The sequence below is a fragment of the Lepidochelys kempii genome, chromosome 15 (assembly GCF_965140265.1).
Source record: "Lepidochelys kempii isolate rLepKem1 chromosome 15, rLepKem1.hap2, whole genome shotgun sequence".
NCBI lineage: Eukaryota > Metazoa > Chordata > Testudines > Cheloniidae > Lepidochelys > Lepidochelys kempii.
In genome coordinates, this window is record NC_133270.1 from 8,773,895 (window position 1) to 8,787,992 (window position 14,098).

The following is a 14,098-nucleotide window of genomic DNA, read 5'->3' on the forward strand; positions in this document are numbered from 1 at the left end:
GTCGAGGGGGGAGGAGCTCTGAGTGCTGCAGCATGGGCTCACCTCTCCCTTCCAGGTGATTCACCTGCCCATGGTACAAAACAAAAGGGGGAGGGGTCTCTCTCAAAGCCAGGTCTTCCTCTCATGCCACCCCGGCAGCACAAGGCTGGGCACAGCTCTCCTCTCGAACAGGCAGGTGATCAGTTGCGATCGGACATTGTGTTCAAAAGAATCTCAGTCCTTTTCCATAAAGCAACAACACCTGCACAAGGGAACGAACGCCCCAGGAGAGACACGCAGGGTCAACACTTCCCGCTCATATCCCTTGGAAATGGCGTTAGCCTCTGATGTCCCAAGCCCTTGCCCACGTGCAGGCTTCCAGGCTATAGAGAAAGGCACTGGATTCATTGGGCTCATTGGGACAGCGAGAGGCAGGTTATCAGCATTGCCTTAAGCCCTGTATAGCAGCTACTCCTGGAGCAGTGTTACTGCCTTGCAGGAGCTGCCTTCTCTCGATCATTTGGAGCGTCCCTGCAGCTGCTGTGGGCTAGGGAGAAGGCTTCGGCTGTGAGCAGCAGGAGGCAGAAAGGGAGGGGAGGGCTCTGAAGGGAGGCTTATCGGCTGAGATAAATAAGTTGGGGTGGTGGCTGGTGCAGCACAGACTGTGTGTTTAAAACAAATCTTGGCCTCTCTAAAAGGGTCATCACCCTGGATTATTTTTCCTTCGCTGGCTGTTTACATGTGTGCGTGAGCAGACAAGGTGGAGAGGGGGCAGTCTGTGAAAGTTAAGTTAGACACCAAGGACGTGTAGGTTTGACCCAGTCCCAGTATAACCCGAGCTCTGAGAACCCTGCTGGGAAGTGGATTCCCATGACTACAGCTAGAGCTAGAATGTCAGCTCTCTAGGGCAGGGACATGTTTGTATTGCACTGGGCCTGGGTGCCGCTGGAATTCAAATAATGCCTAGGGACAAAGTCAGCACAGTGTAAACACACAGACACAACTCTACAGTATTCATAGAATCATAGACTATCAGGGTTGGAAGGGACCTCAGGAGGTCATCTAGTACAACCCCCTGCTCAAAGCAGGACCAACCCCCAATTTTTGCCCTAGATCCCTAAATGGCCCCCTCAACGATTGAACTCACAACTCTGGGTTTAGCAGGCCGATGCTCGAACCCCTGAGCTATCCCTCTCCCCTCTTTTTTTTCCTGAGATCCCTTCCAACCCTGATAGTCTATGATTCCTGGAGCCAAATAAGGAAAGAAATGAAACCCCCGGTTTTAGTGACGAATCATAGACTATCAGGTTTGGAAGGGATCCCAGGAGATCATCCAGTCCAACCCCCTGCTCAGAGCAGGGCCAATCGCCAATTTTTGCCCCAGATCCCTAAATGGCCCCCTCCAGGATTGAACTCAGGACCCTGGGTTTAGCAGGCCAATGCTTAAACCACTGAGCTATTCCCCTCCATTACATCACTCCACCCTGCAGCTGTGCCTGCTTCTGTCAGGAGGGAGCTGGGCCCCTGCAGCTCTGCTGGTATTCAGAGCCAAAGGCCTGTGGTTTAAAGGTATCTGGGTGCCTGAAGATGTCTTGTGAGATTTCCAAAGCACCTAGATGCCTACCTGTGTCTTCAGGCACCTAAATACCTTTAAAACACTGGCCCTAATTCCTCACGTGGTGGGTGGCCTTGGGCCCCAGTGGTACCTGTGGACCCAGAGCCACTAGAAGTCCCATTGGAACTCAGCCCCTCCCCACCATCAGAAGGGACCAGGGCACCTACTCCAGCCTGACTTCAGTCACTGAAGGTCCTTTCATGTTGGAGGTGGGGGAGCTGGGAGGTGGCTTTGTTGTAGGCTAGGTGATTGTTGTGCATGGGGCTGACACAGCTGTTTAAGGGACCCCAACAAAATGGCAGCAGTATTCAGAATCTCTCTGAGGCCAGGAGTGGGGGGGGGCTCTGACGCAAACAGACCAGCAGCCTGGAAAAGAGCCCAATGAATCAAATGTATCATTTCATTATTTTTATGCACGTAAGAGAGAGGAATCCGGGCTGAGACTGAGGGCAGTTTTATTGTTGCCCAAGTGACTGTTAGTACCAGCGAAAGGTGCTGGATTGACAGTTTATCCCGGAAGCACATCTACACAAACACAGGGACAGCGCAGGTTTCTTCTGTCCGCTCTGCTGGCCATGTGTCTGTTGTGACAGCTAGTTTGGTCCGATGAACACCTGTGCGCTGGAAACAGGCTTGAGATCATCAACTCATTTCACCAATGCCACCAAACAGCCAGCTGGTGATGTTTCTCCCCACCTGGGCAGGGTAAGCATTTAACTTCTCAGGTGGTTAATTTGATATTTTGGCTCAGGTGGCCAGCATGAGTCACAGTCTCATAAGCACACAACACTCTGTCTTTAAACGATCAGATTTCTCCTCCAGCCAAAGCCAGGTTGTAAATGCAGCCTCACTCCCTTTCTGCGTGGAAAGCTGAGATGTCTAGTGCGTTGCCAGAGTTCTACACTGCACAGCACTGACCGCTTAGGCCTTGCAGCCCTGCCCTAAAGGAGCGGAGGCAAAAGGAGGGCGTTTTTGCCTTTAAAGATGGGGATTGTAAACAAATGCTAGTTTGTGTGCCTGGCACCTGCTCCTTAAGAGCTTGATCCTTCGGCCTTTGAAGTCTACAGCAAAACTCCTTGTAGATAGCAATAGAAAAAGTGTCTGGGCCCAAAGGTATCGTGGGTTGTCACGGACTCCCTGGGCGATGCTCTGGAACTGCTCCCCATGAAGCCAGTCAGGACTCTGGGGCAGTCGCCTTCCTGTGAGCAGCCTGTCTGCAGGACACAAAGCTCACACAGCTTCCACCTTCCTGGGTCTGACCTCGGAGCATTCAGCATCCTTTGCCCTTCTGTGCGCTTCCCACAGCGAGTCCGCTCAGGCAGGGCTCCTGGGGAAGCCAGAGGGTCCTGCACCCCAACTTCGCAGTCAGACGTGACTCTCAGCCAGCCAGTAAAACAGAGGTTTATTAGACGACAGGAACATGGTCTAAAACAGACCTTGTAGGTGCAAAGAACAGGACCCCCTGAGCTGGGTCCATTTTAGGGGGCAGTGAGCCAGACAGCCACGTCTGCCCTTCACTCCGTGTCTCCAGCCAGCCCCAAACTTAAACTCCCTCCAGCCCATCCTCCTCTGGGCTTTGTCCCTTTGCTGGGCTAGGAGGTCACCTGATTCCTTTGTTCTCCAACTCTTTAGCTCTCACCTTGCAGGGGGGAAGGGCCCAGGCCATCAGTTGCCAGGAAAGAGGGTGTCGGCCATTCTCTGTGTCCAGACCCCTGCACACACCTGCCCTTTAGGGCTCTGCAATGATCTTACACCCTTATCCCACCTCCTAGATACTTAAGAACTGCATAGGGGAAACTGAGGCACCCCCACAATAGTCAGAGGAAACATTAAGAACAGTCCCACTTCGTTACATGGGTGAAGTCAACTCTTTTGTTGGGCAGTGGTATTAATGCATGCTCTCTGTCCTATTCAGACTTCTGCTTTGGAGGGTGAAGGGCTGAGCAGACTATCAGGGACAGTCACATGCCAGATCATGGGAGTCAGAGACCTGCTGAGTCATCTGGAACATCCTCCAGCTGAAGCAGGATGGTTCCCTAGGGCATTTACAGAAGTGCTTCTCTAGTCCAGTTGCAAACAGCTCCAATGATGTGGCTTTCACCCCTTCCCTTGGGAGACTCTCGTGGTCTGACAGCTGCATCGTTAGGAAATACTTCCAGGTATCATCCTAAAATAGTCTTGGTTTGAATTGAGGCCTTTCCCCCCGTGTAATCTCTCCCCCACCTTGGCATTCACACCCTTAAATACTTCTGGACAATTGTCACATTCACCCCACAGTTGTCACCGATTTACTCTCTCCTCAACTCCATCCTTCCAGCCCCAGATAGATGGAAATGATAAGCTCTGTGATGTGGTCTGTTCTTTCCAATGACTGGGTAATTCATCAACGCACAACCCTCTGCAGCCACCAAACAGGTACCCAATGCGTGGCTGAGAGCAGCATGTCCAACAGTTCCACCTACGACACCAGAGTCTCTCTCCTCCCTGGGAACTGGAGCCCAGACAGGCAGTATTGTATTAGCTGCTGTATTTAGCCTGTCTGGGACTGGCTTCCACCGAGGCTAAGGAGCGATAGGACGATACCTCCAGCTACCCTCTGCTCAGATACACAAGCATCTCAGTTTGCAAGTGAACTGTTTTTAAAAAAAACAACAGCATTGGATTTGGGAGCCTTTAAAACACCTCCCTGTTCTCCTCTCCCTCCCCTTCTCGACCCATGACCCTGCCTCACTGAGAATGGATTAAGGCAGCAGGAGGGCCCCCCCCCATGAAGACATGACACTGCGGGGCTCCCTGTGCGTGTTGGCCATGTCCCTACGCACATCACAGCAACCCCCTGCCTGGCAGAGGAAAGCTAGACGCCATCGCCTTTAGTCTCGGTGCTGCTACACTATCACCTGGAAGAGCAACAGGAGCTCCCTAGACCCGTATCTTGGGCTCAGCACTCTGCCTGCACAGAGAGCCTGACCTCGGCTTCCAGTGGGAATTTGGGCACTGACCATAATGAGCGCCCAAGCTGGCCCTTGGAGAGCTCAGATCACCCTGCCCCCATGAGGTAGTTACTTGTGCTGCCTCTCAGCGACTAGCTCAACCTCAGCAATGACATTTCCAAGTAAATTCTTCCCCGTAGCAACCATTTCAGGGTCCGTGTTAGTCTTGAGCCCACAGGGAGGGGCAGATCGACCTCTATAAAAACTCCACAAGAGACCATGCTCTGCAATATTTCTCTTCTGTCTCCAGTACTATGTCCGGCCCTGTTCCATTGTGAACTGTATCAAGATGGAATCCAGCCCATTGATCCTTTTCCAATCATTTGTTTTGACTTTTTTTTAAAATTATTGATTTAAAATGAAATATTCCCTCATTCCGCAAACGTCCCTTCCTGCTTTGGTGCGACTGAGGCTTGAATCAGACGTGCACGCAGACAGTGAGAAGAACCATAGGCTCCAGCCTCTCGCTCTCTCAAATGTTAATCTAATAGATGAAGAGGGGAAGAGTTATCAACCAGGCCAACATACCCACCGGTCTGCAAGCACAGACACTTCAAATGCAGCCAAATTAGCCCTTCATTAAAGCCCATCACTACATGAGACTTCTCAAACACAATGAGCACGCTCAGATTCACAGCAGAATGCAGTCTACGCAGGAGACTCAATATAGGAGCTCACTGGAATGTGGCTGGGAACTTTTGATTTTAAAGGCATGTAATGGATGCTTCTGGCATTCCAAAGTCACTCACTGTAGCCCAACAAGAGGCTCTGATAAGGTAGGAGCCACTGTACATACCCCAATCCTCTTAGGGCCACGTGACTGCAATAGGAAAGGAATTGGCCGTAAATAACTCCATATCAGACTGGCCTGACACAAGCTGCCTTTAGTTTTTTAAAATAAAGGCTGGCTCTTTGCATTGTTATTTGGTTTAGAGCAGCTTCTAGGGGCCTCAGTCAAGCTCAGGGGTCCATTGTGCTTGGCATGGTACAGATGCACCATATTAGCCAACCCCTGCCCCATTCTAGAGAGATGGGACAGACAGAGTGGGAGGGGAAAGAGAAGCAAAGAGGGGAGAGGTGATTTGCCCAAGGTCATGCAGCAGTTCTGTGGCAGAGTCAGGAATAGAAACTAGGTCTCCCAGGGCCCAAGTCACTAGACCATGCTTCCTCTCCCTTTTGTCTGTTTACAGCCCTTACTTGTTGCAGTATAAAGCAGACATGACAACAAGCTCTTCAGGGCAAGTGCAATGTCTTCATTTGTCCCTGTGAAGCATCAACCACACTTCAGCATGCTCAGAAATCAGTCAATGCCTACAGTTACTCCTGGGCTTGCTGCAACCTCTCCCCTTATCGAGCATAGGTCCGAATGTGACGTTGCACTCTATATGATTTTATAAAAATATGCTAATAAAAGTGTGAATATAACATAACTGGAATATGCTTCATGCAAAAGGTCTCTTGTAAGGTATCATTACAAAGCTTGTAATCTACTGAGTGTGGTCATCCTATTTGTATAAATGTATCACTCTTGTATCTGAAACTAGAAATATAACTCTGAGGTCCTATTGTAGTTATGCAAAGTGTGGGCCATTAATGATGGGTTAGAATCTTAATGGCTCCCATTAACCAGGACAGTTACCTGTAGATGGCTCTGTTTCACTGGTAAGTCTTCCTTGGTCTGGCAAGTGGGTAATGAAGTCTTACAGTGACATGTGATCATGTCACCTGAACTGGAATCCATCTTCAACCTGGTGCTTTTCCAGTGAGAAGGAGGGTTGGGAACCCAGAGGGACAAAGGTTTCCCACCTTATTCAAAAGATATATACGTGGGTGGAACAGAACAAAAGGGGGCGGCCATCATGAGAAATCCCCTAGCTACCACCTGAGCTGGAACAAGGGCTGTACCAGGGGAAAGGATTGGGCCCAGACTAGGAAGGCGTCCAGTCTGTGAAAGAAACTTATTGAAACATCTCCGAGGGTGAGATTTTATCTATATTCAGTTTTATTACCGTACTAGACTTAGACTTGGGTGTTTTATTTTATTTTGCTTGGTAATTCACTTTGTTCTGTCTGTTACTACTTGGAACCACTTAAATCCTACCTTCTGTATTTAATAAAAATCACTTTTTACTTATTAATTAACCCAGAGTATGTATTAATACCTGGGGGGTGGGCAGCTGTGCATCTCTATCTATCAGTGTTATAGAGGGTGAAAAATTTATGAGTTTACCCTGTATAAGCTTTGTACAGTTTAAAACCGATTTATTTGGGGTTTGGATCCCATTGGGAGTTGGTCATCTGAGTGTAAAAGACAGGAACACTTCTTAAGCTGCTTTCAGTTTAAGCTTACAGCTGTTAGGGTACGGGGGTTCAGACCTGGGTCTGGCTTTGCAGCAGGCTAGCAGATCTGGCTCAAACCAGGCAGGGTGCTGAAGTCCCAAGCTGGGAGGGCAGGGAAAGCAGGGGCAGAAGTAGTCTTGGCACATCAGGTGGCAGCCCCAAGGGGGTTTCTATGATCCAGCCCATCACACCCATCTATTCACACGACCAGACTAGGCATACAAGAGCCTTCTCCTTCGCAGCTCCTTACACCTGGAACAGCTGCCCTGCTTGTCTCTACCGCATTGATTCTCCTTCTCATTGCAAATCTCAGATGGCCAGAATAATCTTTTCTTCCTTGTCTGGACCATTGCATCCCCTATGTCATTACATATTATTCAACTCTGTCATTGTATTAATGCCATAAAGCATCTTATGCTGCAATTTGTATGAAAGACACTTTGCAAAATTAAGTAGTATGGAAGATTTAGGATCTACTGATTTGTAGATCCAAACATCAACCTCCTAGAAATAGATTGATAGGGAACATATTTCTGATGCTGAAACTAATTAATTGCTGCTTAACTTCTGGTTGCAGTAGCATTTACAATCTTTCATCCAAAGTATTTGAACACTGCACTTGAATGCACTTTCAGAGGGTTAAAGTTGTTTAGGTTTCTATTTGTGTTGAAGCTTATCTTTGTGTGTGTGTGTTTGCATGCATAATTAATCCCTAGGGCATACCGAGTCTTATTAACATTGTGATAAGACCTCTATAAAGGCTATGAGGATAGTTTTATGGTGAGTATTTCTCAGCTCATCCCAATACATTATTTATTATTTGTATTGTGGTAGCATCTAGGAATCCTAGTCATGGACCACGACCCCATTGTGCTAGGCGCTGTACAAACTGCCCCACACATGGTCTATCTTTGAAATTATACATTGAAAAACATAACTCAAGAACAAAACCAAAGGACAGCTTAGCAAAGCCAAGAACTCATCTATGAGTGTTTCAAATTGTGGGCAACTTGTTTCAGAACAAAGTAGTGATTCCTTTGGTTAATCTATGTGAAATTGATGCTGTGCAGCTCTTATTAACTCCCACTTGGACCCGGAAGGATTACAAAGGAAGGAAAATAACCTCATACACTCCCCAGCTCTACTTTACGGAATGAATCAGACCAACAAACATAGATGGTAACCTGCTGCTTGCAATCAGTTCCTTTATTGCACCTAGCCATGCATCCTCGATTCCTGCTGGCAGCTTTATTCAACTGCAGCATGGATGAGTGAAGCAGGTTTCAACTGCCAAGGGAGAAAACCGCAGTGACATCAAAAACCCGCACAATTCACTCACTTAAAACAAAAACCAAAATGAAAAAGCCTTTCCTGGCACAGGGCTACCCCAGCAGAACACCCCCAGAAATGGATCAACAGGAGACTGCATGATTTCAGGATGAAAACATCATATAGCTCAAGTCTCAGCTGCTTCCCAGCTATAAAGGGCAAGTTCATTTCTTCGATGTACGCTCCCTGCCCCAACAGGTAGTTTAGGAGCACTGACGTATTTTCTTTTGTTGATGCACCAAATCAGAGTAAAATTTATTCATCTCCTAACCAGGTCCCTCTTATGCAACTGGTTATCTTCCTAGCTATAAGTTGTAAATTTAATAGCGTAACCATCTAGGTGAGAATCTGGAGAATTGTCCGTTTAAATTATTCCATGTTCATTTGATTTTAATTAATTGGCCCTGTGTGGTTCTACTTAATTTGCTGTTTCTGCCTTGATTGCAACAGACAGGCTCATTTTTTGTAAACAAAATGCTTCATCTCATGGTGAGTTATTACCATTTCTTGGCTGTGGTGTGTGTTTTGTTTCTATTTAAGGACATTTTGCATTAAAAAAAATTCTAATAAGGTCTAAGAGCACAAGTAGTGAACTAAGGGCAAAACTGCAACTTTTAAAAGCACCGAAACACAAAAAGCATCTGAATCTAGAAAACATCTGTTATGTTAACTTCCCCCAACTGTATTCATTACAAAATGCATGTATGTGCTTTTATATATTAATATTACACACACACACACACACACACACACTTTTTAAAATGAAACATGATCAAACTAAGACTCCAGATCTCAACCTTGCAGTGTGCAGAATCTGAATCCGGATCCAAAGGTCACAGTTTGTCCCTCTATAAAAAGGTCCAAAATGGAACTCCTGAGTTTTGGGTGAGGGGGATGAAACTGAGAACTGAATTTTGAATCTCCCAAACGCAGACTGTTTAGATCCGGTTTCGGATCAGGTCAATAGCTAGCACGTACGTGCTACCCCATGAATTGTCTTTTGCGATTGTTATATTAAACTTATGAATAGTTTACGTGTGACTGTGTTTTACTCGATTGGGGAAGATTACCACAGTTCCTACGGGAATCAAAAACAGTGGGGGGTGATTACCCCTGAGATTGAACAACCCCAGAGTGATACTCCCACGCAAGGCTCAGGCTGGGTTTTCCAAAGACTAGGAAACAAAGAAAGGGCTTTTGGTATAATGGGATGGGCTTGAACTGACTGGTAGTCTTCCTTTTGACTCAACAAACTGATAGGATCTTAGGGGACCTCCACCCTTGTTGAAGAAAGACTGACCTCTCCCCTTGTGTTAGAATTAGGAAAAGCTTACCAGAGCTCACACACAAGTGTGTAGGAACTTCTGTTGTTTTTAATATATTTTCTCTATTCTTTGGACAAAAGCTTTACAAATTCCTAGAGCAGATCTTTTACAAAAACATCCAGGCTTGCTTTAAACGGTGTCAGTGATGGAGACGCTGCTACGACCCAGGATATATTGTTCCAATGGTTAATTACTCTCACCATGTGCACCTTATTTACAGTCTGAATTTGTCTGGCTTCAACTTCCAGCCATTGGATTGTGTTATACCTTCCTCTGCTGAAGAGTCCATTGTTAAATATTTGTTCCCATGTAGATAGATACAGACTGTAATCGAGTCATCCCTTAACCTTCTCTTTGTTAAGCTAAACAGATTGAGCTCTTTGAGTCTATCGCTATGAGGCAGGTTTTCTAATCCTTTAATCATTCTCATGGCTCTTCTCTCAACCCTCTCCAATTTATCAGACATCCTTCTTGAATTGTGGGCATCAGAACTGGACCCAGGATTCCAGCAGCGGTCTCATCAGTGTCAGACACAGATGTAAAATAACCTCTCGGCTCCTATTCAAGATTCCTCTCTTTATGCATCCCAGGATGGCATTAGCTCTTTTAGCCATATCTTTGCAGTGAGGAGTTCATGTTCAGCTGATTATCCACCACAACCCCTAACTCTTTTTCAGAGTCCCTGCTCCCCAAGATACAGGTCCCCATCATATCAGTGTGGCCTACATGCTTTGTTCCTAGATGTACACATTTACATATCGCCCTACTAAAATGTATACTGTTTGCTTGTGCACAGCTCACCAAGCGATCCCTGAACCAGTGACCTGTCCTCTTCATTTTTTTACCACTACCCCAATTTTTGTGGCATCTACAAACTATCAGTGATGACTTTAGGTTTTTCTTCCGGGTCGTTGATAAAAACCGTTAAACAGCATGGGGCCAAGAACCAGTTCCTGCAAGACCCCATGTTCCAGTGTTCCCACCATTAACATGGCAAAGGAGAGCAATGCAGAAATTACACATTCCCAAGGCGTTTCCGCTTCTGCTTTCAGATGTGTCTCACTGGCTATCAGAATAATGGCGCAATCAATGTGCGGCTATAGCAGCTCCCATTTACTCGTCACCTAAGGAGCTCAGCGCAGTTTATGAACATTAATTATCAGAGTTTCAGCACTCCTGGAAGGTTGGTATTATCTCCATTCTATAGCCAGGGATGTCAAGGCACAGAGAGGTTGAAGGACCAGCAGTTGTTATTAAAACACTGCAAGTTTGTACATTCAATTTCTCAGCTCTTAGCACTCCTAGTGAATCCATCCGTCAAACAATCAGCAGCTAGATAGACTCAAAACTAACTCACCCCTTAAAAGAGCTGCGTAGCAAGCAAGAGCAGAGGAAACATGATTTGTGTTTTGAGTTCACTTACACAACCTTCCTGCCCAAACCAGCACTGTCATTTTGCTGTCATCACTTGTCTAGTTTCGAAAGCCACTGCAAATTGCAACAACATAGAGCAACCTAAAGTCCCGAGTCACTTATGCAGTTAAACCACATTCTTCACAAGTTCCATGCTTAGTGAACCTTGCCGGAACAGCTGTTTATTGGAGACGCATTAGACAAGAAAGAGACCTTGCCAGAGCCACTTTAAAGCCATTAGCAATGATTAAAAATAATACACTGGAAATAAAGAAGCTAAAAACACAGAGCAGTACTCACAGCCAGTCTTGTCAGCAAGTTCTTGAATCTCTTCTGGCATAGAGTGGGAGGAACCCATCCCTTTAAATGTATAAAGTAATAAAATGAACCAGCTTAAGTTAAATCCAGTTAATCCAAGCTAGGGGCAGGGGCAGGGATGACTATTAAAGAGCGGTGGTGGTGGGAGGAAGTTGTTTGCCCAAAACAAGTAAATTAATAACCATTCAAAGCGAGCAGAGCAGGAAGCAGCCCTGCAAAGGGAGGGTTTTAAGGTGCTAGCTGACAGCAGTGCCAGCCGGACGAACGCACAGTGCATCAGTTTAAATCTTGAGGAAGCGTGAGGCACTAATTATAATACAGTGCTACATACATAGAGAGAGATCCAGGCTTCCTCAGGGTCCAAGAGCCTGCCAAGTTTGAGAGATACCTGGTTTAGGACAGCAGGGTGCTCTTCTGTTGTTAACACACTGTATCACTTGGGAATAGAAATCCACAATGCGGCCCATTATTTCTGCATTGATTGCTGCAGGACCAGGAACTATAGTAACAAGAAAAGTTTATTACTCTGCCTTCACCCTTGTAGCAAGACACTATTGCAGGGAGGCTGTGGACTGCTCACATTTATTACCACTGCTTGGCACTTATGTCACATCCAATGACCTCAAAGCAGTTAAATTAAGCAAGCCTCACCACACGCCAGTGGGGCAGGTGTATTGTTCCTATTTCCCTTTTACACAGGGGTAAACTGAGGCACAGAGTCCATAGTAGTCAGATTTACCTCTCCGTTGTGGTTCTAACCATAAGGCAACCTTTCTTCAGGCAAAGAAGCTTTCCTGTTCTGAAGTCAGTCGTTCCTAAGGATTAAAAAGGTGCATTACACCAACATGGATCCAAACTTCTCCGTTTGCAAGAGAAGGAGAGGAAAAAGATTTTGCTCTCTTACTACTTCTCACTGTTTCTCTGCCCGCCCCCGGCTCCTTTATAAATATGTCACGGTGGGTGTAGATGTCACCAAGATTTGGATAGGAAGGGTACCATTCTTGGCCACCAGGGCAATAGCCACACTAGAGGGAATTCTTAAACTACCATTGTCAAGTTTCAGTGTTAACAGCTGTGATAATCTGTCTTTGCACAACCTGACACAGCCCATATTAATTCTGTCAGAGATCATGAGCACTCTATAAATCTGTGTCAAACGGCAAATTCCGTTTTTTTAACATGAGCTTTCTCTGTGGTCTTTTTACCTCCATGTTGGACTGGCATTCCCAGGGGGCAGTGACACAGGGCTCACAATGGAAGGCTGTTAAAACTCGTTTGGTCTTCGATCCACAAGGATGCACATTTGGACAAAGAGTTGGCTACTGCCCAGAGAAACCAGGCTGGTCAATAAGCAGGGATCATGTAGTGGGGGACTTCGATCAGGAGGCTGATCGGGGATCACCTAAGAGGACTATTTTAAAAAAAGTTTCCCACTGGGCCACTGGCCATTTTGGAGAGTGAGAAAAGAGACCAGAAGCCTGAAAACAGAAGAGAGAGAAGACACCATGTGCAGAAGGTGAGGAGAGATACTGATGTCCTTAGAAGATACTGACCTGAAGAATGTCCAGAGTGTTGAGGAAACTGAGGCAGGGAAGGGTGTGTCGGTGTTTTATTGTTTTGTCTGGACCTGTATCTCTCTTGTGCTGTCTAAAGTAAAAAGTAATGATTTAGAATTCCTTCTGCAAAACCTGTGTACTATGTGCTCCAATTATTTCGTGTCCCGGGAAAGGTAAACTGTAATCCAGAGCGCCCACAAGGTTGGAGCTTAGGGGAAGGGGATATTTAAGCAACTGGAGTGTCGTGGGGGTCAGCACTGGTCCTAGGGGCCGCAGCAGCTGGACTGTGGGGTTGTAGTTGTCAGAAAGGGGGTGCTAGACAGACGAGCCATGCCCCAAGAGAGTGTGTGTTGAGACCAGAGGCAGGGCTTGGGCTCTGCTCAGCCTCCGGAAGGTTAGATGAATAGAGGCCCAGCTTGTGAGACCCAAACACAATAGCTTGGTGAGCGTCCAGCCAGAATATGACAATACCCCAGAGAGATAAACAAGAGGCAGGCTGGAAAATTCGGAGGGAAAAAAGACTTGAGGCCTGATTCTCCTTTACGCGAAGGCTCCTTTGCATCGCTGTAAAGGGTCCGCCGCAGCACTAGGCAGTCTCAGTGTAAATGAGAATCAGCTCCTTTGTCGTTTGCTGGGCGATTATGTGTAAGGAGATGAGGCGTGGCCAGATTCTGGGTGCCGTTCTATTGTACTCCTCACCCTCTGTGATCTCAAGGCCTACATATCTGCTCTTGAAAACCACAGAAATTAAAGGGAAGAGCCATGAGATAAAGGCAAATTAAGCCACCCAAGTCACACACCTGTCTCAGCAGTTGCTATGCTCCTCTAAGATGATCCCATTGATTGGTTGGACTTTTGCCTGTGTGTTGTCTATTAGATAGGGTTTCTTTCAGTGAGAGTCTTAAGCTCTGGGCTGCTCTGTTTTATGAAGAACCTTTTGCATTGATGTGTAATTGCATAAACCAAGTAGAACTGAAACAATCCATGAAAACTACCCTCTCCACTAACTCTAGTGTCGTTGGACCACTTCAGAGTTTATAACCCAACATTGGTTTAACCCTCCCCACCCCCCTCATTCTAAAATTTGCCAAGTCACCCAGCATACATTTTTTTAAAAGGCCAAGTCCACTTGGGGATTACACTGCAACTTAGCCTCCTTCCACATGGAGACTTTGGCTACGCTTCGAACAAAGTGCAAGAAATGGGAATAGGGAGATGACAACCAGTTTGACT

The 14,098-nt window shown here is 46.5% G+C and overlaps 1 protein-coding gene across 2 annotated transcripts in view; it reads right to left on the bottom strand.

The window, feature by feature from the left end:
* TESC (tescalcin) overlaps positions 1–11,602 on the bottom strand; it is a 28,762-nt gene extending 17,160 nt beyond the window's left edge. The window contains exon 1 of one of the 2 annotated variants that reach the window (XM_073313065.1): positions 11,292–11,597. In XM_073313065.1, coding sequence (XP_073169166.1) covers positions 11,292–11,349 — 58 coding nt within the window. In that variant the 5' untranslated portion in view covers positions 11,350–11,597. Of the gene's footprint in view, positions 1–11,291 lie in introns of both variants that reach the window. The other variant, XM_073313064.1, reaches the window with a different exon arrangement.
* Between the last annotated feature and the right edge of the window lie 2,496 nt (positions 11,603–14,098).